Here is a 25,819-nt window from a genome sequence, read left to right as displayed (position 1 = left end):
AACCAAATAAGAAAGAATGGGAAATGTTGTTATAGTTTGTTAGGAGCCTAGGCATTCTGCCATGCCAGCTTAGCACTTGTTAGCTAGCTTTTGCTTTTACTTTTACTTTAGTGTGTTGATTAGTATAAAACACACATCGTATTGTATTTCATTTTGAGTAAGAAATAAAGGTTGTATAATTGTTCAGCTTTCTTCAAATGTTGAATATATTATAATTCCCTTTAGAAATTTTGTACTTAAAAGATAGAATTTCGTGTCATAATTACAATTTCTTTTTAATTTCTCCCTAAGTCGGACATCCTTCTTGTAGTTGAAGTTGTGAAGAGGAATATTTGAAATGAAACAAAATCAGCACGAACTTGGAATTGTCTTTGAAACTGTCTTTCTTACACCAGTAAGCAGTAGGCAAGTTTCCATGGGAGAGCGATGTGTAAACTTGCTTAATGCTTTGTTGTTAAAAGAATTGATCATATGCATATACATATATTAAAAAAATCATAATAAAAATGTCTTTCTTACACCATGTGACGTTTATTATGACTTTTTGTGATTCTTTTGAGGATTCCTTGTTGTTGAAACACGTGAATTATTGTCTTCATCATCGTAATCCACCATGTTTGGTTTCTCCAATTCAACGCTCTTAAAAACTGGATGTATGTATGCATCTTGAAGATATATTCTTAAGTTTAGATTCGGATCTGTCGCTCTTTCTAGAGTATCCCTTACCATTGCATTCTGCAGTCACAAATGTTCGTCAGAACTAACAAGAGTTGATGAACAAACTTTCAAAAAGTACCTGTAGTGGGAATTGCACAAATGCAGATTCAAAGCGCCCCTTGCAGAATACATGGAACCAAATTGTCAAAACAGGAAGAGCGATCAGCAATGGTGTTAATTCCTCAGCATCTTTCGTGCTCAGCAATCCCAACAAAAGCAGTTGGGCAATTACTAAACCAATTATCACACGTCGATGCACATCCGGCCAGAACGCAGCTCCGCTCTCATATTTTTGGTCATATACATTAATAATCTTGCATTGCATGAAGAAGCAAATTTTACTAATTAATGCACTTCCCTAAGATTTACATGCTAGAGTTTAAGCAAAAGAGCTACTTCCACAATCATCTATCATACCTGATGGCGAAATACCACGTAGGAGAAACCAAAGAAGACTACGACGAAAGGGAGAAGTAAGGGTGTAACAGCAGCATAAACAAGTCCCAGCAAGAAATAAAATTGTATCCGAGGTTCAGATGTTGCAAAGTCCACAGAACCAGGATCCATTGCTTGCTCTCTGTCTTGCTCTGTCTTAACTAGAAATGTGTTCTTCAAGTGGAACATGATTAATGGTGATAATCTAAGAATCTCTGCAGCGACTGCTGCCCAGCCATCAACCATTATATATGTCATGAAGAAAGTTGCTCTTAGCGGGATTGATACACCAATTGTTTTGGGAATCCTGAAAAGCAGCTGAATTTTCTTAATAGGAAGCCTTAAAAATTGAGACCCATCCCCAAAAATGAAAAATTAATATAAGAAAACATGAAGAATCTAGGAAGGAGAATTGAAAAAAATTCCAAACATCACAATCCTGATTCTTGTTATATGCTTCATTCATAATTCTGCTCTATCTGACAATTTGTATAGCTATGCATGGAACCATATCTCTGAAGAATTAATCATTAGTAGAACATACTCTGTCGCAGACGAATCAAGAAAAGTTTTAAGCTGATCCATTGCTGTTCCTGTGATAATGCTGCCAATGAAAACATTAGAAAGTAGAAACATGTGGTACTTTGCAGCTGATCGCCTATCCAAAGTTGAGAGTGATGTATATCCTTCTATTTTGGACATCATCATGAGAATCATTGGAAGGATAATCAGAAAAATCTTCAAAGCAAGTCCTGGAAGAATCCCTTGGACTAAAGACTTGACAGATTTCCTGCAACAAGATTTGCAAATGGCATAAATTTCAAAACCACATACTTAGAAATTACATTTTTAAAAGGTCAATAAATGTCCTTCGAGGAGTTTCAGGTATCAGTAAGTAATGAGAGATCATTTACTGATACAAGATATTTGTCCATAGTGTTGTTTGGTGTAGGAGAATAATAGAGGAGATAAAAACAACAACAGTTGAGGTGCTTATCAGTTCTCAATGTCAAATTGAAAAAGATTTAAGAATTCAAAAGGGAAAATCCTGAAGGGTAGAAAAGCTTACATTTCTATTAAAGGTTTCAAAAAAGGAAAGACCTTCTCTATTCCCTCAATGCTGGCAAGAGACTGAACCACCGCTATTGGAATCATGAAGAAGAAAATCAATAAAAAAAGACCAACAGCCATAATCAGTCTTCGAATTGACAGTTCAACATATGGTATTGCAAGATTATCCCAATAAACATCACGGGGCTCAGGAGCTCTTTCAGTCAACCAAATAGTTGGATTACTTGATTGCTGAGTTTGGGCACAGACAGCTGCCGCCCAACGAGATTTGAATGAAACAAATGCCGCTGGAATTACAGCACTAGGATCACTTAAAACCTTTTCTCTTTCTCCACTTTCCTGCATGATGACAATGTGAAGAAAAGGCACTCGTTTTTTATGTCAAAAACAGCAGGTTCAAGAACAAAAGATATAAAAAATAATAATACAATGATAGCACAAAAAAAACTTTTAGAGCAGACGGCACATCAGATATTATTTTTCAATAAGCATCTATAAACTTACTTCTTCACTGAGCTTTGCAATCTCAGCTGTATAGTAGTCAATTGCATCCACTTTATTTCCGATAAGACCCATGAAGCCTGTCTATAGATAGACATGGCTTGGTAGTTAGAACAAAAAATAGATATTCTATGTGAAAATGTATCACTAACAAAAACACAGCCATGAGACATTGTTTACACAAAAATTACCTTCGTAGTAGGTTTTGTCAAAGGATACCTCTCGTATTTATTCTGGTAGTAGGTCAACCAATTCATCCAACTCTTCTTGTTTGCGACCAATTGTGCCAGCTTATTTGCATTGTAAACTACCTGAAATATTAATATGCATCATTGATATATCATAAGAATTTCACCTATCAATAATCACTCTCATCTTTATGCTTAAGTCCCTCTATTCAGCATTTTTTTTCTGCAATACATGCCACTTATGTTACTGATTTAACTATTAAAATAGCATTTGCAGAGCTTGCTGAATGTACAAACCTGATGAGTAAGATAATGATCAGGATGGTTTACAAAAAAGAAATGTTCAACATGTTCAGTGACAGATTCATCAGGATCTGGTGGAACATTCCTCACAAGAACCTGCAGAAAGAGAAAACTACTGCTAACATCAGCAAGATAAAAAGTAGTTCACATGCACACATTTTATTAACAGCGGTTAATCCTCTCATCTCAGTATCAAACTTTATCTGTTCCATCCACTCAGAAATCCATCCATAACTTTATTTCTTCCAGTGTAACAAAGAGATTATGATGGATAGAGCTACCAAAACACCATTGAAATCCTACGCAATAATGTTACTTCTAAACTAAAACAATCGTTTCTTTATCTGAAAAGTCAAAATTCAGGTTACCAGCCATTCATAAGAAGAGATCAATATTTGAGTTTGGATAATCTATGATTTTCTTAATGAATCACAAATATTAACATTTATATTTTCCAAACCAGAGACATGTGTTAAGCAGAAGAAGAGAAGATACCAGTAATAAAGATACAGACATCAAATTACAACAAAACATATTTAAACTCACTGTAAATTGATCAGGACGGCGGCCTTCAGCAGCTAAAAATTGCAAGCGCATAGTAGTTATTTTCTTGTACTCCGTGTAGAGTGAGTAAAACGTCCAAAATGTGAAGACGTACGACATTACAACATGAGCCCAAAACCTTGAAACGAATGACATGGATTCTATTAGTTGATAAAATAAAATAGCATGGTTGCAAATTCACATTCATTGTAAAGTTACTTCAAAAACTTACTATGTTGCAGCAATAATTAGTAATTTAATGAATCGGGTTAGTGTAAACGACTCAAGATCAACATTCTAGCATCTACTTTCCTTTGAATTTCATGGAACCACCTTAATGTAACTCCAAGAGATTCTTGGTTTCTTTTCTAATCATACTTGAAAACCTGTTTTCTTTGCAAGTTTTACAGTCTTACTTTGTTTAGTATTATAGCATCTGCATTTGTCAAATTGAAACTATTATATATTCTCTATTGATACTGACATCTGAAAAAATTAATGCAAAGGTTATTATTCAGAAAAAGGAAATTGAAGAAAAGTTCTCTTTGTTAACATCATTCTTCTTCTCAAGTCTTGAAACTCACTGGGATGCCCATTCTACAAGATATGCAAAGCACAAGTCCCTATACTAACAAAATGGTAGGCAGACAAATTTTTCCAAGGAAAGAGAAACAAAAATTGAAACGAAAGAAAGAATGTGAGGAACAAAAGATCTCTTACCTTTTGGATCCAGGTGGAATATTTGATATAGACAATTTATCAATATTGCTGAATGTGAGATCCTTTATCTGCTCCAATGTGCCCCCAGTCCAATTGACAGGCACCAAAACCGCAAAAGCAAGTATAGTTATGGGCACGAATATTTTCAAGCTGCACGTTAGAGTCATCAAATAAGATGATCAGCTCAAAAATTATACGCTAAACAAATTGCATTAAAGAATTGGTGTTTTATCCTACGCCATTTACAATCAGATCCACATTGGTTCAGAAAATTGATCTAGTTTTGCTAAGCGTAATGATCTAAGAGGAACTAATAACTAATTGCAGTGATGCAAATCTTTTCCTTATTCACTGATCAGTAATTTGGTTGATCAAAGAACAAATTTGAATAAAATTTGCAAGACAGTAAAGAGGTGAAAGCTTTCGTAAAGCTTTTAAGGAAAGTGCATCACCTAAATATGTTCAAATATCAAAGGATAAGCAAAAAGAAAAGATGAAAAACAGACCCCAAAAGGTAAATCCGGATGTAAACAACAGAGTCAAGCCCAGCATGTTCAATAAGCTCAGGTTCTGGCATTCTCAATGCTGCAGGCATCCAATTCAAAAACCGTATGTATGTTTGGTAGTCCATGTTTACAAATTTGGACACAAATGCTCCAGCGCGTGTTGGACTCTCTCGTAAGCCTTTGAGGTACCATTTTGGGAAGTAAACTCTATCATTAATAGGTTGAAGCCGCATTATAGCAAATACAATTAGGAACACAATTGCGGACAAAAGGTTAACAGCAGCTGAGTAAGCAATATCTTGAAGGGTGGCCATTTGTATCCTTGAAGACTACTGATAACCTGCTAGTTAAAAGTGGAAAGAACTGAGGAACGTCTAGAATCCCAATGCCAAGAAGCTGGAATTAGTTATATGATATGAAGAAATGATAATATTCACTCATATGTCAAGTTAGACTTGTAGGAAATTTGCATTGACAGACAACTAGTAATCAACAGAAAACTAATAGAACTTAATAATAACAATTAACATTAATTCAAGCGTCAAATACGAAGGATTGAAATACTTGATGGGTGCCAAATTATTAATCAAGCCCCAAATGAAAAATAAGACCCAATCGCAGAACATACAAACTAATACTTGTTACTTACACATTAAAAGTGAATCCAAGCCGAGATAATTATGATTTAATACTCTAATTCAGAATCAAACCGGCATAGAATAGGTGTTCTACAATGGATTCACCTTCAACACTCGGATTATTCATTTGATAGGCAAAGTAAATAGGTACCTAAAAGAGAAAAAAAAAATTATAAGCCAAATTATCGGCATCTTTACCGTGAAGCAAGTTCAAATGTGAAACCATCTAATGAAAAAAAGATAATTTGAATTGAAATTTCTTGAGAACCAAACAGAATGTTCTCGGAAAACTCATATAGGAGCGCGAAAGGAAACAGAAAAACCTGATACCTCATTCGTTGTAAAATTGAGGTTGTGGGGAGGGAGAGCCAAATGAATATTAATGGGTGTTGAAATTGTTAAGGTTATCGTGTTTGATCAAAGGGACGGAGATATGAAAGAAGAGCTTGGAAATATGGCGGCAATAAGGACGGAGGTGCTTTTGTGGCTCATAACGGTATAATACATGGCAATCATAAGGCGACAAAATTTTGAATTTTTTGTTAATATCAATTTGACCTTTATTGCGCATTCGTCGTTAATTGCAATGTAATGTATCTCTCTCTTGTTCCATTATAATTATCAAATTGCCGCTGCTTATTGTTTAATCCTTGTAGATCAAACTTCAAATTTAAATATGTGAAACTTATCAATTAAATTTACAGATCGTATGCGTAAGCATACAGATATTTATAGTTCCAATGTATGTGGTTTTAAATTTATTCTTTTATACAAAAAAAAAAAGAAAAAAATTAGAGATAGGAGGTTATTTTCCAGAGAGAAATATATTTAATTATATGGAATACATGTTTGAGTAAGTGTAGATTTGACTCTAACATATGAAAAACATTTTAGGCTCGCTCGCGAATGCAATAAGAATCACAATTAAAAGTCGTCTCAAGTGGTGCAATCACTGTTTACAAGCCGCTCTAAACGACGCAACCACAATTTACAAGCCAATCACTATTTACAAGCCGTCCTAAACGACGTCCAACTACAATTTACAAGCCGTCCCAAGCGTCTATTTACAAACTGTTCTAAACGACGCAACTACAATTTACAAGCCGTTCCAAGCGGCACAATCACTATTTACAAGCCGTCCTAAACAACGCCCAATCACAATTTACAAGCCGTCCTAAACGACGCCCAACCACAATTTACAAGTCGTCCCAAGCGGCTATTTACTAAACGACGCAACCACAATTTACCAGCCGTCCCAAGCGACGCAATCACTATTTACAAGCCATCTCAAACGACACAACCACAATTTACAAATCATCCCAAGCGGGACAATCACTATTTACAAGTTGTCCTAAACGATGCAATCACCATTTACAAGCCGTCCCAAGCGACACAATCACTATTTACAAGCCTTCCTAAACAACGCAATCACAATTTACAAGTCGTCCTAAACGACGCATTCACTATTTACAAGTTGTCCGAAGCGACATAATTATTATTTACAAACCATCCCAAGCGACACAGTTACATTCATTACCGCTCCTAAAGTGTTTTGAACCTCGAATTAATGCTCGAAAGACCCCTGAAGGGGGGACTTCTGATGAGTAATATGGATTGAAAGCGGCCCACTAGGCCCAAACCGATCAGACCCTACTAGCAAGGCCTTCTAAGTTCATAAGCCCGCCACATTCACTATAAATACCCCACAAAGGAAAGGTAAAGCGGACTCTCTTCAGTCTCTCTCTCTCTCACTACTTTATCTCTATACTCCTTTACTCCTACTAACTTTAGCATCAGAGTGTACGCAGGGGCACTCCCGATGCAGGTTCAGCGACCGAAATGGCGGTTACCTAAGGTACTCGATCAACCCCGGAAATCCCACGTCCTTAACATTTGATGCGAAATGCGACTAACTGAATAATAAACCGCTATAAATACTCATAATAATCCATTAACATAAAATATTTTCATAAAACATAACAATAAATATCCAACCATAATTGAAAAAACTAGCATAATTTGAAAAAGGGTTTTACTATTTACCGCCTTCAAATTACTTATCACTGCCTCCATTGGATAATTTTGCTCTTGGCATAAATTTTTTTTAAGAATTGGAAAAAAAAATTGAGAGAAAATTCAAATTTTGGCCTAGACGGATGCGGCATACCGCCCGACCCATGGCGGGAACGGATGCCGCATCCATTCCCGCCATGGGTCGGGCGGGATGCCGCATCCGTTCCCGCCAAATTTTGAAATGTGCAAAATCGTAAAAAATTTAGTGACGAAAAATACTAGATCGTTCAATTTTTTGTGACGAAAATTGCAAAATCGTCATGAAAATATGTATTATTTTCATGAGTTCTTTGATAAAAAAAGATATAAATCTTAATGTTTCCGACTCGTAATCATCCATTTTCGGGGTTCGGATTGTCACGCATCAATTATTTTCATAATTTCAATTATTGTTGTTCGGGGTTATAATTTTGAAGAGAATTTTCATTTTTTTTTATTAAAACTATGAGAAGGACAAAAAGTCCAAAAGGAATGGTAATAAATAATTTAGGGGCGATATTTAGTAATTGACTTTGAAAAACTAACATAGTAGTTTTAAGAACAATAAAAAAAACTAACTTAAAAGTTTTTTTTTAAATCCCAAAAGGAAACCAAATCACATAACGTTGTTTATACTTGAATGGTGATAACAACAGATTTTGACAAATCTAAGGACATCAAAACACAAATCATTCGAAAATCAAATAAGAAGCCTTCCCGATCTTAGCTTTATTCTAGAATAACCAGCGCTGACTGTGACAAGCACTTTTTCCAACTGATTCATCGGGACAGTCGCAGACTGTCCGTAATACATTCCAACTTTAATCCAAATTGAGGCATACATGGACCTAAGCTTTGGAGCTGAAAAATATCTCCTCAACATGTTAAAGAGAATACGAGTTTCTCAGCTTGAACTAGACTACCAATAAGAATACACTTATGCATCAGATTCTACATCTTACCCATATGACGCACAATTGCATCTATATCGTCCCACCGAATATAGTGAGTCATCTTGCATTTCCTTATCTCCTTTTGTAACCTTCACAACTTAGCGAACTAAGCGGGAGTCTGAGGATCCACATGAGTGTATTTGGTGGATGTCATTATTTTCAAAAATTAATAGAAAAAAAGCTAACGTATATATACAAAAACTAGCTTTGTACCCGTGCTATGCACGGGATATATAAAAAATCATCAATATTTAAATATATAAGCTGAAATAAATATGAATATATTAATTTTAAATTAAATCAAATAAGGTAATTGATTTACATAATATTATTAAAAGAGATGAAGTAGCAAAAATATTTTTAAGATTTTTGAAGAAGAGTAGTATCCAGTTATAAAATCACATGATTTCTTTAAAAAAAATTCACATGATTTCTTTAAAAAAAATTCACATGATTTTAGTAAGGATATATAAAATGACTATGTCATTGTGCTATTTGATGTATATTTACATTAGTAAGGACTTTAATTGTTCCATTTAAAGTATATTAAAATTAAAATTGTATTTTTTTTGTTCAAATGATTAAATTGACTCTTTTCCAAAATATTAAGACTATTTTATAGTTATCCATTATTAAATGTTACAATAATTAAATAAAATAAGATAATTCTTACCGTAATTTTTCATATGTTTTTAAACACTAATTTCTTTTCTTTAATATAGTGATATGGAAAATACATGTTTCACCCTTAGAGTATATGAACAAATATATTATTAAATTATATGTAAACAATATAATTAAATTTAATGACAAAACATAAAATTTAATCAACATTTTCTTGAATACTTCTTTACTAAGTTAGAAAGATGGTAAAAAGGTCTAAGGACTTCCATTATGAAAACATGAAGAACATTAGAGAGTACACAACACGAATACATGATTGGGAGAACCGATTTTACACCTGCATGTGCGTAATTTTTTTTTCCTAAATTGAACTCGTTCAAATTGTTTTTGTATATATATTATCATTTAAAGTCCCACCATCAAACTTCATAAACTTGAGTTAGATTTGAACTACAAAAGTAACATTGGGTCCTTTAGACCGCTGTCCCCGTCCTTGAGAGTACATTATAAAAAGTCCATATTAAATACTAATATTGTACATTAAATTTTCTAAGTAAAATTTAAACATTCATTTTCTATTGCAAATAATTAGACTGTTATATAACTCTGACACATTATAATAAACTGCATTTACAAATGAAGAAGTTGACACTAATGAACTGGAAAACCTTCTTCTCGTCCTGTTTATTCCCAATGTAGATGGTGCCATTGGTGCCTACTGGAGGAGGAAATATGATTTAGGGTTTTCTTATATATGGACCGAAATTAATAATGACAAGTATATCAGTTATATATTTTTCAAAGTTGATAAATGAAAGTAAATTAGTTCAGTAGATAAGGTCAATGGATGAGGGACAATAAGTTGTGGTTTCAAATCTCGTTTCTTACATTTTAGATTAAGTAATTTGAATCCGGTTTTGTTCTTAGCATCATCTGCATTTTTCTACAATGTACTTCCTAATTTCTCAGTCACAAGCCATTCATTAGCTCTTCCTGCTTCAAATAATCCTATTAAGCTGGCCTTTGTCCACAATTTCTAAAGCCGGACTGCATTAAAAAAATAAAGAAGGAAATGAAAAGAGTTCATGAAATCGGGCCAGAAGAGTTAAGAGATTGTAAAAGGTTCATCAATAATAGAAACTATTCACATGTTTGCACTTTCAGCTAACACAAAATATATTGGTAAACTGAAGTAAACACATAACACCAAAATTATCAAAATATAATCAGCAAAGCTAATTGATCAATAATTAAATGTTAAAACAGGATCAATTTTAAAGTATGAACTATTAATATATTAGGATAGCACCATAGTTAACTCCAATTAAGACCCAATGAAAAACAAATAGTAATAATCCCAAATAAACAACCAATATGGAACACAAACTGACATATAACTTGAAAATAAACTAATAAACATCCATACATCTCTACCTTATGTTTGAAGAAGAAAACTAAGTTTCCATTATTTACACAGAACCAATAACATTTTGTTTATGCCAATGAGGGTTGGTCCGAGTGGTAAGGCATTGAACCTCTACTTGGCAGGTTTGAGGTTCGATTCCCCACCCCGTCAAAATTTAACCTCATTGGTAGGTGATCTCTATTTTTATCAAACCAGAATCACTGGTACTTTGTTATATGCTCCTTCATACTCCTAGAAAAGGTTTCCAATTTCCAAGATTATCATAATATCAACAATGACAAACTCAATTTCAATCAATTTCATTCTTGAACTAAGATGTGCAATTAATCAAAGATTATGATTTGCAATAAAGTCACCATACTTACATTGGTTATCTTCACAATTTTTAGCCTTTAGCTTCAATAGCAAACAAATTGTTTGTAATTGCAATTCCTACAACACCTGAATATCACAACCAAATTGCATAACCCAACCATTTTGCAATGTGAAAAATCTTAGAGGAAAGTTTATAGTTTGTAAAATAACCGGATATGTTTCTGACCTTAATAATCAACTCATCAAAATCCAAATCTAAAAAGCCAGTCAAATGCAAAACCCGACTCCATACAATCTGAATAAAATCATCCCGGGAGTTCATTAGATTAAAAGCCAATAATCTTGACCTAACCGTATTAGAACAATCTAAAGATTTTCAACTAACAATCGGAAATAGAAAGAAAGAAAATGGTCCAAAAATTAACTTCAAGTTTATCCCAAATGTTCAGAAAACTGCATGCTTATGACCAGAATTAGAAAACCAATTCAGTTCTTCGGCTCTAATAAGGGAAAAAAAACATTAATCAGATATATTTCCAGATATTGGAAGCCATACCTTAGTAGAGCCGCAAGAAGAACCCATACCAGAACTCTCAATTAATCGCATCGTGATAGAGAGACTGAGAAGAAAATCAAACTCAGTCCTTGTATGTGAGAGAACTTATACTGGTTTTTTAGTTTTAAATGTTGAAATGGATGGGAACTGCGTGTATAGAGGGAGTCAATTTCTCCTAAAATATAGCCAAGCAGTTGGAGAAGATAAAAATGGATAGAGAGGGAGGCAATTTAATCGGAATAAAGTTCCGGAGTTGGAGCAGATGCAGATGCCAAGAGTCCTTTCCTAGAATATAGCTCAGTAACTCTAAAATGGAAAACAAAAATTAATAAAATTCGAAAATTTTAACAAAATGACATCTCAGCAAGTGTTTTATTATTACGACACATCACCAAATTGATGCTCTATCTTGCTGTCAAGTGTTTCTTTTGTTCCAGCAAGTGTTTTATTATTATGACACATCACCATAGTCCTTAAAATGTATGAGATATTTCACAAGCATTAGAAGGAAATCTCATGAGATATATCTGATTAGCTTTAAACCTGATTAGCTTCAAACCCAATTATGTCTGCCACCTCAAAGATACTCCCTTTTTGTATAAATATGTAACCATAAGAGACAGATAAAGGGATGCCGTTTAAATTTAAATACGATAGTAAGTGATAACTATTAAAAGAACCGACTCAATCTAGTTGTAAAACAATCTAACTCAATAACTCTTGAAAATTTAAATTGATTCCACCTCTTCAACTATACAGCACACGTATTTAGCCTTTCAACTTTTATCTGCAATTAAAAAAATTAAAGTAGTTTGTTAAACCATAAAAAAACAAATAATAAAATACATGTCAAAATTAATTATTATTTAAAATAATAATCTATTATATATATGGTGATTAATAACCACTATAGGATTAAAGTAATCTATTATATTTATTTTTCCTTGTTTCGCTAACTCATTATCTCTATTATAAATTTAACATCTACTGTTATATCTATTATATATGTAAAAGTAGAAAGATAGTGTACGTGGAAGTATTATCACTATCTTCAAAAATTAGTGAAGATAAGAAAGGAAAGATAAGGACTCTTGAATTAAAAAGCATAATATCTATTTGTTCCCTAAATTATAAAAATCATCAATTAAGACTTTAAACTATAAAAATCATCAGGTCCTGAACTAACCAAAAATCATTAATTAGGTCTCTGAACTAACCAAAAATCATCAATCAAGTCCTTAAACTAACCAAAAATCATCAATTAGTGGGAAGATATATGGGATACTATTAATTACAGTAGAAATCTGTACAGTTTGCAGATTCTTGATTTTTCATGGATAATTAAAACAAAGATTAGGGAGGGATAACATTGTGGGAAAATTCCACGATGGATACTCCAATCTTCAAGTAAAATACAGAACCTGAACAAATCAGAAACTTACTCTGAGATATGAACATGCAGGCAAGTAAATGTCCAATTTGAATATCAAAGCATAAACAGCTTGCTCATTCACCAGAAACCTCCTTTAGATCTGAAGGAATCAAAAACCTCATTCAGATACCTCTTGCAAACGGACGCTTCTTCGACAAATCAGAAACCTCATTTGGATCTGAACATGCAAGGAAGAAAGTTTGTAGATCTAATTTAAAAACCTATCTTCCTCATCAGGAAACTTTGGAAAGAAAAGGATTCATTAGAAAAATTTGGGGAACCTGGGTTTCATTGGAATATGGAAAGTTAGTAGAGATGGACTCTTGATAATAGATTTTGGGAGGGTTCATCGGAAACCAAAATAAGCTTTTGATTTAATTGATTAAAAATTAAAAATATGGGGAAATGCTAAAGGAGAAAATTAAAAATACTATTAGATTGACATGTGGTTTTCTGCTCTCTCAGTCTGCCAAATAGCATTGGAGATTTAATATGGTGCTGCCACGTGTTTTTTTTGTTTCCGTGCTTTATATATATAATAGATATCTTATCAATCAAAATATATTTCTATTGAACCAAAAATGCTCCCAAAAAATTATTTATGACTAATCCATAAAAATTCTTGTAAATTTTGGAAAAAGAAAATCAGTTTCTGAAATTTTGAATGATTTTAGAATACAAAATAAATCAAGATGAAATATTTTGATTATCCAAAAATTACAAAATATACCACAAAATAAAAAAAAATTCCAAAAGCATACTAGAAAAAATTGGGCCGAAAATGGGTTTGGGAAGGTCCCACGTGGCACACGATTATTGGCGGTAGACGGCCACATGTCATGTAGTGTTTGGTGTCCCGGATGAAGGATTTGAAGCGGAAACATGTTGGTATTTAGGAACGAATTTCAAAAAATTTCCCTAAACAAACAATCAGTGTGATCCAATCACTCTGATTAACAGTCAAACATCTGATGTCTGACATCAAATCCTTAACCAAGATCATTAAGTTCTTTAATAATCAAATTGATATTTATACTATGAGATTGGAAAAATACCTCTTGTAGATTCCAATCGGGTGTTAAAGCTTCTCTACTGGTGAAGCCTCTAGTCAGTCCACTAAATCGATTAGATTAAGCCTCGAAGAAATTGATTAATCTTGCTCAAAATCGAAAACTGATTCCAGATCCGATTTTCTGAACCGCAAAAAATCGTATGTCCTGTTCTTATTTTTTCGTGTATATATATCAAAACATCTTTTGATATATATATACTTTTGTTTCAATCCATTCCTGGATTGAACAAAACATGCACTAGGACACATGTCCTAGTGCATGTTATATATATATATATATATATATATATATATATATATATATATATATATATAATATAATAATATTAATTTATTATTATTAATTTAATATAATAATAATTAATTAACAACTTAATTAATTATTATTATATCCTTTAATCTAACAGTCAACACTTGATTATTGTATTTGGAAAAAGCCATCAATTTAAATTGAGCAAAAATAATAATTTATAATTTCCTCAATTGAATATCAAACAGTGTTAGAATGTTTTGTCAATCCCATTGACATATTCAATTGTGTCAATCAATTAATTAAAACACTTTTAATTAATCAATTTAACTAAAGCTTGATACAAACAACTTGTATGTGTGTGACTTTCTAGGTTCATCTTTAACTGGAATTAGAGGCATAATAATAACACTTATTAATTATGTTAGGAATCCAATTCCTTGTACTACAAGTGTATCCTATATAAGCTTAGCTTATATATACTTATAGTCCTCTAAAGGTCATAATCTCCAGCTAACACACTGCGCCATGACGTCCCAATTAAGGAATGAAGTTACTTAAAGTAAACTCATAATTAAACTAATTATGAACCATCGATCATAATTACCATGCACTAAAGTCCTTTCATTAAAAATCCCGAACTTGACTAGAGCCACAAAGTGTCAAGCTCTAATTGTCAAGATACTAAGAAATATTGATTAAGTCTTTCATAAAATAAGACTCTCATCAAGAAACTATTTCTTGATATTTATCTCATCAGATGAGTTTTATTGTCCTGGCCAGGAACTCATTCCATCAAAAAACCAATCAATAACTATCTTAGGATTTATCTCTATTTACTTAGAGTAATTAATCCTCTATTAGCAAACTCTTGTTACACTACACAACTAACTATAGCGATTCACTGCCGGATTACCAGAATTAAGATCCCAGTACAAAGCAGGAACAAACTATAATTACATGCGCAAGAACAACTAAGTTTCCTCAAGTCAAAGGACTATATGCACTATTATGACCTAGATAATAATTATGTTGACTAGAAGTAAACCTTTGTGCAATTATTATCTAACGTCACAGTTCGAACCATTCACCTCTTTGAATGTCCACATGTTTATTCTGATATCAACATATCAAATAGAATGAGATTTTCTGTTTCTGATTACTCATACTAATCGAGAAAATAAACAAAGGTGATAGTCTAAGGATAGATGAGTGTCCAATTCATTATCCACCGACTATGAACATTTAAGATTATTATTTTACCAAAGAAATATATCTCATTATTATTAACTCTTAATAATATTATCTCTTTGTAAATAATCTTTGGACTAATATATATTCATTAAGTAATTAAACAATACAAATAATTACACATGAATACATATTTTATTAACTGCCATTTGGATACAAAATTCACACTGTAAAATATACAAAAGGAATGGCCTAGAGCATACAACACTTACAATCTCCCACTAGCACTAGAGCCATTCAGTACAATATTTGAGACCTATCTTCTCAAGATGACGATCTAACTGTGACTGAGTCATTGGCTTAGTAAAGGGATCAGCTGGATTATCAGCTGATGCTATTTTCTGCACCGAGATATCTCCTCGTCCAACAATCTCTCTGATTAAGTGATACCGCCTAAGCACGTGTTTGAAGTTCTTGTGGGACCTTGGTTCCTTGGATTGTGCAATCGCTCCATTGTTATCACAATACAAATGGATTGGACTAACAATAGAAGGAACCACACCAAGTTCGGTGATAAAGTTCTTCAATCACACTGCTTCTTTAGCGGCACTTGAGGCAGCAATATATTCAGCCTCAGTAGTGGAATCAGCTACAGTATCTTGTTTAGAACTCTTCCAAACAACTGCAGCTCCATTACATGTAAACACATATCCTGAAGTGGATATAAGTTTCTCCTTATCTGATTGAAAGCTAGAATCTGTAAAGCCTTCAATTAACAGATCACCTCCTCCATATGTTAAGATCATATCTTTAGTTCTTCTCAAGTACTTAAATATAGCCTTAACAGCAATCCAGTGAGCCATACCTGGATTTGATTGATATCTGCTTGTTAGACTAACAGCAAATGCAATGTCTGGCCTTGTACACAACATAGCATACATTAGACTTCCTATAGCAGAAGCATAAGGAATCTTGGCCATTTATGCTCTCTCCGCTGGAGTCTTAGGTGATTGCTCCGTGGAGAGTTGCAAACTATGTCTAACAGGTATCAATCCTCTTTTGGAGTCTTCCATTCTAAATCTCTTTAGAATTTTCTCCAAATAGAGTTTTTGAGATAGCCCTAATATTCTTTTAGCTCTATTTCTATAAAGCTTAATTCCAAGAATATAGGCAGCTTCTCCCAAATCTTTCATAGAGAAGGTAGAGGATAACCAGACCTTAACATTAGTTAGCATACCAATATCATTCCCAATTAACAGAATATCATCAACATGCAAGATAAGGAAAGTGATAGCTCTCCCACTAACCTTCTTGTAAACACATGGCTCATCAAGATTTTTGACAAACTCATAACCCTGTATGGCTTCATCAAATCTTTTATTCCAACTCCTTGAAGCTTGCTTAAGTCCATAAATGGATCTCTTAAGCTTACACACTTGAGAACTTTCCTTGGATATAAAACCCTTTGGTTGTTCCATATAGATTTCTTCTTCAAGAAATCCATTGAGAAATGCAGTTTTAACATCCATTTGCCAAATCTCAAAATCAAAGTGTGTTGCAATAGATAAGATTATTCGAATACTTTTAAACATAGCTACATGAGAGAATGTTTCTTCAAAATCAATTCCCTCCCATTGGAGATAACCTTTTGCCACAAGCCTTGCTTTATAAGTATCCACAATTCCTTCAGAATTCAGTTTGCGTTTGAATACCCACTTACACCCTATATGAACAATTCCTTCAGGTGGAGTAACAAGTTCCCAAACTTCATTCTTATACATGGAATCAATCTCACTTTGCATTGCTTCTAACCACTTAGAAGATTCAGTATCACATACTGCTTCTTCATAAGTAACTGGATCATCAGGATGGTCAGTACTACCAAAAACAAATAACTCTTGTTCGTGGTCAGTAATTAAACCATACCTATCAGGAGGATGTGAAACCCTTTCAGACCTCCTAAGAGTTGGAGTGATGATATCTGTTGTTTTGGTAGGCTCATCTGGATGATCAATTTGTATTGGTTCAACATGTTGGATTTCTTTATTAGATGATTCCTCATCCAATAAAATCTTTCTACCTTTACCACCTTCTTGCAGAAACTCTTTCTCAAGAAAAATGACATCCCTACTGATAGTAACAATTTGTTCATCAGGGAGATAGAAATAATAACCCATATATCCTTTTGATTTAGGGTATCCAACAAATCGGCATTTAGTAGACCGTTCCTCTAATTTTTCTATTTTCTGCTTTTTTTATATAAGCAGGGCAACCCCAAATTTTAATATGATTCAAAATTGGTGCCCTTCCAGCCCATATTTCATATGGTGTGGTAGAAACAGATTTAGAAGGAACACGGTTGAGAATGTAAAGTGTTGTTTCAATTGCATATCCCTAGAATGAGATAGGTAAATCAGTATAACTCATCATCGATCGAACCATGTCCAACAAAGTCCGATTCCTCCTTTCAGACACTCCATTTAGTTGTGGTGTGTAAGGAGGAGTGAGTTCAGAGATAATTCCATTTTCCTTGAGGAAATCATCAAATTCAGTACTCATATATTCACCACCTCGGTCCGACCTTAGTGATTTAATATTTTTCCCAATTTGATTTTCTACTTCGGCTTTGAATTCTTTCAATTTTTCAAAAACTTCATATTTGTATTTCATTAAATGCAAATAACAATATCTTGATTTATCATCAATAAAGGTTACGAAGTAGTGATAACCTCCATGAGCTATTTCATTAAATGGCCCGCAAACATCAGAATGTATTAATTCTAATATTTCATTGGCTCTCTTCATTTGTCCCACAAATGGTTTTCTAGTCATTTTTCCTTGTAAACACGATTCACATGTTGAATAATCGGATTGAGAATTTAAATTTGTTAAAATTCCCATCTTATCCAACTTAGTGAGTCTATTACTAGAAATATGTCCTAGACGGAGATGCCATAAATATTTTGAATTAAATTCTGATTGTTTATCAGTGGAATTATTATTCATCTCTTTTAGGTTTCCAAGCAAAACTTGCTTATTTTCATTTTAGTTATTTGGTATATTTTTATCAACATAAAATAAACCACGATGTAAAACACCAGAACCGGTAATCACATTATCAAAATATATTGTACAAGCTTTATTACAAAATCGGAATTCATAATTCCTTTTTGTCAAACTAGATACAGATATTACATTTTTATATGCTCCTGGTATATACAATACATCTTTCAATAACAAAACATGATGGTCTAACAGAAGTGAAATATCTCCCACTGCCCTGGCTGCAACCCTTGCACCATCTCCCAGTGTGAGTTCCACTTCACCATCTTCCAACAACCTTCTATTTGCCAGATCCTGCACATAGGAGCAAATATGAGAAGTTGCTCCAGTGTCAAAAATCCAGGCATTAGATGAGTTATAAGAAAGATCATTATTTAAATCAACATTTAAATAATTATTAAGAGAAATACCTGATGCAAAAGCTGCACCCTTACCCTTCTCTAAACTTTTCAGAAAGATTGGGCAATTTCTCTTAAAGTGACCTTCCATTCCACATTGGAAACATCCCTGCTGAACAGCACCCTTAAGTTGTGTTTTGGCCTTTGGCCTAACAAATGATGGACTTGTATTAGTGGTCTTTTGAACTTTCTTTTTCTTCTTTTTAGGTTGGGTCTTACCCTTCCTTTTAAAAGAAGATGCTGCCACTATCACAACGTCATCTTTCTTTTTATCTAGGTCCACCACATTCTGTTGGTGAACAACCAGATTCTGCAGCAACTGGGCCAAAGTACACTCCACTTTGTTTAAATGGAAGTTTGAAACAAAACCTCCATATGAACGTGGGAGCGAAGAAAGCACAAGATCAATTTGAAGTTCACGAGCCATTGCAAAATCCAAATTTTTCAAAGAGTGGATTAAATGGATCATTTCTCCAACATGATCAGATACATTTTGGCTTTCTTTCATCTTCATCCTAAAGAGCTTACTTGATATCTTATATCTAATAGTCCTGCTGGTCTCACCATACAGGTCTTTTAAGCCCGATAAGATTTCATAAGATGTTGCTATATTCTCATAATGCTTCTGTAATTCATTATCCATAGAAGCAATAATATAGCATTTGGCCTGGGTATCATCATCTACCCATTTGTTATATGCCTCATGTAAAGCCTTTTCTGCATTCTCTTTAGGAGATTCAGGCTTAGGCTTTAGAATTACATATAACAAGCGTTGCTGAGTTAACACAACCTTAAGGTTTCTCAGCCAGTCCACATAATTCGGCCCTGTGAGCCTATTACGATCTAATATCGATTGGAGAGGTGTTGATAACATGTTTGGAATCAAAGAGTAACTGCAGAAAATAAAGATTGATAGTCAGTTATATATTTAAGGTGAATTAAACGAACCAATATGACATGGACTTTTATCATAATGGTTTCCCACTAATTTGGCGAATCCTATACTTCCAAATAGGAAACGATAATTCTTTGGAATGAATTACTAGTGGGTAAATCGAATTCTTATAAATTCTATTAGGTTCTCCCTCAACTTCACATTGGTATTCTTGGGATAACTAATAAATTCATAAGTTGACAACACTTGCCAATCACCTTGCACTATGCTGTGAAATTCAATTTAACACTTTTCTAGCTCCTAGTGTTTTAATCCTCAGTTTCCCTTTGACATTCTTGGATTTCAACACTAGATAAATCCAACCCACTAGATCAGCAGATTATATTAAGCCCGAATTAACATTGTTCAACTTCACATTGACATTCTTACAATGTTAATTGCCTAACATAAACCACAAATTAATTCAATGGGAATTAATTTTCACACTAATCACACAAACCATTTGTGTATTAATGCACCAGTGGAGAGCCTCGATACAATTCTTGTATCTTTATCGGATTTAATATTTATTTGGAAGATTTCCGGTCTTACAGTTAAATTAAATTTAACTTAAGGTCTCACTTTGCACATTAACCAGTTTCAATTTCTAACATGCAATTTTGCATAAAAGAAATTTATCTTGATTTAACACTTAATTCAATTTATTAGTTAATGTTTGCACATTATCCAATAACATGCCTTGTGGTGATCAATCTTAGCATTCATCTAATCTTATTGGTATAATTATGGATTGGATAAAATTGAACATGTAATTAATAAAATTACATATATTTATGTAGTAAAATCAAAATTGATTTTATTACACAATTGACCATTTTCGTACAATTGACCCTCAATTGTTCCTAAATGTAACACTTACATTTAAGGCCAATATATAATTTTAATCACATTTCAATTTTATAACAGTAGACAACATATAAACTAGACAACTAAAAATTGTCTTAAGCATGCCCACGCCATAAATTCTGCAATCTGTCAATTTTGTTGTTTCTTCAATTTTGCTCCAAAATTACAACAAGAGCAAAATAATAAAAGCAAAGCCCCAACAATCCATAATTATATCAATCAAGAGAACACAATATCAATTAACTATAAAAGAATTTAGATGGCTCTGATACCACTTGAAGGATTTGAAGCGGAAGCATGTTGGTATTTAGGAACGAATTTCAAAAAAATTCCCTAAACAAACAATCAGTGTGATCCAATCACTCTGATAAACAGTCAAACATCCGATGTCTGACATCAAATCCTTAACCAAGATCATTAAGTTCTTTAATAATCAAATTGATATTTATACTATGAGATTGGAAAAATACCTCTTATAGATTCCAATCGGGTGTTAAAGCTTCTCTACTGGTGAAGCCTCTAGTCAGTCCACTAAGTCGATTAGATCAAGCCTCGAAGAAATTGATTAATCTTGCACAAAATTGAAAACTGATTCCAGATCCGATTTTCTGAACCGCAAAAAATTGTATGTCCTATTCTTATTTTTTCGTATATATATATCAAAACATCTTTTGATATATATATACTTTTGTTTCAATCCATTCCTGCATTGAAACAAAAGCATGCACTAGGACACATGTCCTATATATATATATATAATATAATATAATAATATTAATTAACAACTTAATTAATCATTATTATATCATTTATTCTAACAGTCAACACTTGACTATTGTATTTGGAAAAAGCCATCAATTTAAATTGAGCAAGAATAATAATTTATAATTTCCTCAATTGAATATCAAACAGTGTTAGAATGTTTTATCAATCCCATTGACATATTCAATTGTGTCAATCAATTAATTAAAACACTTTTAATTAATCAATTTAACTAAAGCTTGATACAAACAACTTGTATGTGTGTGACTTTCTAGGTTCATCTTTAAGTGGAATTAGAGGCATAATAATAACACTTATTAATTATGTTAGGAATCCAATTCCTTGTGCTACAAGTGTATCCTATATAAGCTTAGCTTATATATACTTATAGTCCTCTAAAGGTCATAATCTCCAGCTAACACACTGCGCCATGACGTCCCAATTAAGGAATGAAGTTACTTAAAGTAAACTCATAATTAAACTAATTATGAACCATCGATCATAATTACCATGAACTAAAGTCCTTTCATTAAAAATTCCGAACTTAACTAGAGCCACAAAGTGTCAAACTCTAATTGTCAAGATACTAAGAAATATTGATTAAGTCTTTGATAAAATAAGACTCTCATCAAGAAACCATTTCTTGATACTTATCTCATCAGATGAGTCTTATTGTCCTGGCCAGGAACTCATTCCATCAAAAAACCAATCAATAATTATCTTAGGATTTATCTCTATTTACTTAGAGTAATGAATCCTCTATTAGCAAACTCTTGTTACACTACACAACTAACTATAGTGATTCACTGCCGGATTACCAGAATTAAGATCCCAGTACAAAGCAGGAACAAACTATAATTACCTGCGCAAGAACAACTAAGTTTCCTCAAGTCAAAGGACTATATGCACTATTATGACCTAGATCATAATTATGTTGACTAGGAGTAAACCTTTGTGCAATTATTATCTAACGTCACAGTTCGAACCATTCACCTCTTTGAATGCCCACATATTTATACTGATATCAACATATCAAACAGAATGAGATTTTCTGTTTCTGATTAATATCTCATACTAATCGAGAAAATAAATAGAGGTGATAGTCTAAGGATAGATGAGTGTCCAATTCATTATCCACCGACTATGAACATTTAAGATTATTATTTTACCAAAGAAATATATCTCATTATTATTAACTCTTAATAATATTATCTCTTTGTAAATAATCTTTGGACTAATATATATTCATTAAGTAATTAAACATTACAAATAATTACACATGAATACATATTTTATTAATTGCCATTTGGATACAAAATTCACACTGTAAAATATACAAAAAGAATGGCCTAGGCATACAACACTTACACCGAAGCCAAGTCGGAGCCCAAGTCAAAGCCTCATGTGGTGCTAAGATTTCCCTGAGTCTCGGCCAGCCAACACCATCTGAAGAGGTCTATCCCCTTTCTAACATCAAGCGTCCCATAAATTCGTATATCTGTAATTCGTCCCGCAGGGGTTTCCCGTGGTTAAACCTCGGCTTACAAAGGACCCGCACTATGGGTCCACTGGGATTCCACCCGACGGAGACATCTGCCTCCCTTTCCGAAGGTCAGATGCCCGACTTTCCTAGTCCCTAATGAACTAGGGTGGATCACTTAAATCAGTCCCGACAACTGGCCCAGGGGTTGGCGGAGATCTGACGTCAGACACTCTGTCCCCCCTATAGTGTTTCTTACTCCGAGTCCAAGTCCACGGCTAATGGACATTGATATATCTCATTCACCACTCGCCCTCTGATGGGTTCATACTTGACCCTAATAAACATACCATGTGTGATTAAAATAGGGCTAATTAGGGTACTTAATGGTATAAAATGAGGACTAAAAGTCTCATTAGTGCAGATCTTAAGAGATAAGACAAAACAACTGTTATACAGCCTGTTTTGCAGGAGAAAAGATGAAAGAGACTCGTTGGACTGGCGGGTAAAAGAGAGAAAAGCTGAGGATGGCAGAACAGGGAGGTGGTAGCAGGGATAGACCAAGCAACATGATGAAAATATTCGGACCTTGAGTGTTCAAGTGTCCAAAGTCAACACCACTTTATGAAGAACAATTTCACTTTTTCTGAACAATCTATTTTTGTAATAATCTTTTTATTAGTACCTTTCCTCCTATTTATAGCGGACAAGTAGAAGGAGGAAAGGGGTACCTTTTTGGATAATTTTTGGAGAGCCAAGCTTCGTCTTTTGAAGGGGAAACTCTCTGATATTTTGAACTAACTCCATTGATGAGGAGTTATTGCTTATCTCTGATATTTTGAACTAACTCCATTGATGAGTAGTCGATTGAATGAGCTAAGCTAGCTAAGGGCTGGAGCTGTAAGTTTTCTTAGCTTATTTATGAATGAATGCGGTATATATGTTTGGTGTTTAATGATGCTTCTCATGTATGTTTCATTAACTACTATCTAAGTGTTTATGAATGATGGGAGACTACTTTCATTCTCACGTATCTATCATTGAACATATAAAACCTGAAATAGAAATATAATGGTTTTATATCAAGGGTTTTCTGAAAATGAAATGTTGCTTAGTGTATAATGCAAGAAAGAACCACTTTTAGGGACGCTTAAATGTGTAGTAAATCTTAGAATCTCAAGAACACACGAGAGTTGACTTGTGTGAACCTAAAGTAGAGACCTTGACCACACCATATTACATTCATGAATAAATATGCAAAATTTATACTATAAGCTCCTTTTTCATGCTAAGCTTAGCTTGTTCCACCTTTTTATTGTGATAAATCATTATTTCCTGAACGAACCCGTTGAAGATCTGTCACTTTTAGATTATTCTAATCAAATCATACACAATCATTTCCAACTGTTACTACGAACGTGCTGTTTTATAAGGTTTTTCTGTTGGGGTTTAGTGTCCTATAGAAAATTGTTCCAGGACATAAACATCATGTAAATGAATTGTTCTTTATGTCATTTGTTTTAATAAGATATGGTTTTATAACTGTATAAAGGCAACCTCCTTTAAAGAACTAAATAAGTCTAATAAAAGGAAATCCCTGAGTTTATTTAAAGTGATTATAAAGTGATCATACAAGCATGAAGTAAGACCAAACATTATAATAAACTAATAAACTTAAAGCCACCCCAAGTCAAATGATATGTTTTGAATAGGGATTGACATAACACTGTTGAGACTTGCATGTAACAATGTTTTCTGTCCAGGCAGAGAGCTGATCTCACAAGCTTCGGATATGCAGATATATGGACAGTTACATGGATCCAATGAATGGAGTTCATTAGGATTGGGGACCCGACTTGAGATAACAGGATGAGTAGATTTATCCTTGTCATCTATTCATCTCATTGGTATTAATAGGTATAAGTAATCCTAAGACTCAAAGTAATGTTAATTAGTGATTCTAGATTATGGAATGTGATGCTTTGATCCTGTTGTAACACGATCCATAACAGGGATGACTCTGGGGTGTGTACGAAAGACGTTGGGTATCACGGGAAGTAATTGCAGAATAGTTATACATTGGATTGAGCATTTGTCACTCCTGATAAATGGGAGATACGTCCAAGGATCGCTTGTGGAAGACTTAACTCTAAATCCTTGCAAGGTGATAGCTTAAGACTTGAAATGCAGATTTCACTTAACCTATCTAATTGGAGTTAACTCAGCCTGTATAAGTAAAACGAACGTCTCGCTATATATGACTTGACATTGCCCATAGTCATAAGATTCTATTCAAGGATGTAGTTGACAAAGGATCGAATTATACTGTAACTAATATGGAAAGGTCAACGACAGAATCAACCTGTCTTCTTATAGCTCTGGGAGAATGTTTCGGATCTGCCAATCATAGTTCGCGTACTCATTCCGTTATACAAAGATTAAATATAATTCTGAGAAAATTAATTTAATAGTTGTATACGGCTAGAAGCAATAAGAACCTAATGGGTCACAGATAAGACTTGAAACCCAAAAGAGAAACAGATATTAATTCATTGATGGAAGCCCAACTGAGTCCACTAAGGCCCAGTAGCATAGGGGGGCGAATTTGTATATTAAAATACACCAAGGAATTAATTTAATTTAAACAATTATAATTAGATTATGATTATGAATTAAATTAATTATAGGATAAATAAGTAAGGAGGTTTAATGAGATTAAATTGCTAGTATTATTATCCTATCAATAAGTTATTATTATCTTTATATTTAATATAATTATAGATAATAACAATAAGAATTTTATTTCGAATTAAATTCTTATT

The 25,819-nt window shown here is 33.3% G+C and overlaps 1 protein-coding gene and 1 long non-coding RNA gene across 11 annotated transcripts; both read right to left on the bottom strand.

Annotated features, from left to right (window-relative positions):
* Positions 1 to 357: 357 nt before the first annotated feature.
* LOC136220487 (CSC1-like protein At4g02900) lies at positions 358 to 6,200 on the bottom strand. 2 transcript variants are annotated; one of them, XM_066008302.1, is made up of 13 exons: positions 5,953 to 6,200; positions 5,634 to 5,773; positions 4,985 to 5,324; positions 4,479 to 4,628; positions 3,762 to 3,897; positions 3,210 to 3,311; positions 2,916 to 3,035; positions 2,728 to 2,808; positions 2,222 to 2,562; positions 1,697 to 1,942; positions 1,135 to 1,459; positions 797 to 1,030; positions 358 to 735 (listed from the first exon to the last, which is right to left on the bottom strand). In XM_066008302.1, the coding sequence occupies exons 3-13, from the start codon at positions 5,296 to 5,298 to the stop codon at positions 535 to 537; spliced, it is 2,250 nt and encodes a 749-aa protein (XP_065864374.1). In that variant the 5' UTR covers positions 5,299 to 5,324; positions 5,634 to 5,773; positions 5,953 to 6,200; the 3' UTR covers positions 358 to 534. The 2 variants fall into 2 exon arrangements, with proteins under 2 accessions (XP_065864374.1, XP_065864375.1); XM_066008303.1 differs by having other exon boundaries at positions 5,728 to 5,773.
* Positions 6,201 to 9,514: 3,314 nt separating this feature from the next.
* Positions 9,515 to 14,228, bottom strand: LOC136218314 (uncharacterized). 9 transcript variants are annotated; one of them, XR_010683731.1, is made up of 6 exons: positions 14,036 to 14,228; positions 12,991 to 13,158; positions 11,549 to 12,335; positions 11,219 to 11,287; positions 11,043 to 11,118; positions 9,515 to 10,298 (listed from the first exon to the last, which is right to left on the bottom strand). It is a non-coding gene; the product is annotated as an uncharacterized lncRNA (long non-coding RNA). The 9 variants fall into 9 exon arrangements; XR_010683728.1 differs by having other exon boundaries at positions 9,515 to 9,969; positions 10,140 to 10,298; positions 11,043 to 12,335; XR_010683733.1 differs by having other exon boundaries at positions 9,515 to 9,966; positions 10,140 to 10,298; positions 11,043 to 12,335.
* Positions 14,229 to 25,819: the final 11,591 nt, after the last annotated feature.

The sequence above is a fragment of the Euphorbia lathyris genome, chromosome 2 (genome assembly GCF_963576675.1).
Source record: "Euphorbia lathyris chromosome 2, ddEupLath1.1, whole genome shotgun sequence".
NCBI lineage: Eukaryota > Viridiplantae > Streptophyta > Magnoliopsida > Malpighiales > Euphorbiaceae > Euphorbia > Euphorbia lathyris.
Note: the sequence above shows the minus strand (reverse complement) of the source record. Positions and strands in the feature narration are given on the sequence as shown.

Excerpts from the sequence above, each read along its gene's own strand:
- LOC136220487 (XM_066008302.1), bottom strand. The coding sequence starts at position 5,298 with ATGGCCACCCTTCAAGATATTGCTTACTCAGCTGCTGTTAACCTTTTG. Across the intron at positions 1,943-2,221 it reads TTGAAACCTTTAATAGAAAT|GAAATCTGTCAAGTCTTTAG; the intron begins GTAAGCTTTTCT and ends ATCTTGTTGCAG. Across the intron at positions 736-796 it reads TTGTGCAATTCCCACTACAG|AATGCAATGGTAAGGGATAC; the intron begins GTACTTTTTGAA and ends TTGTGACTGCAG.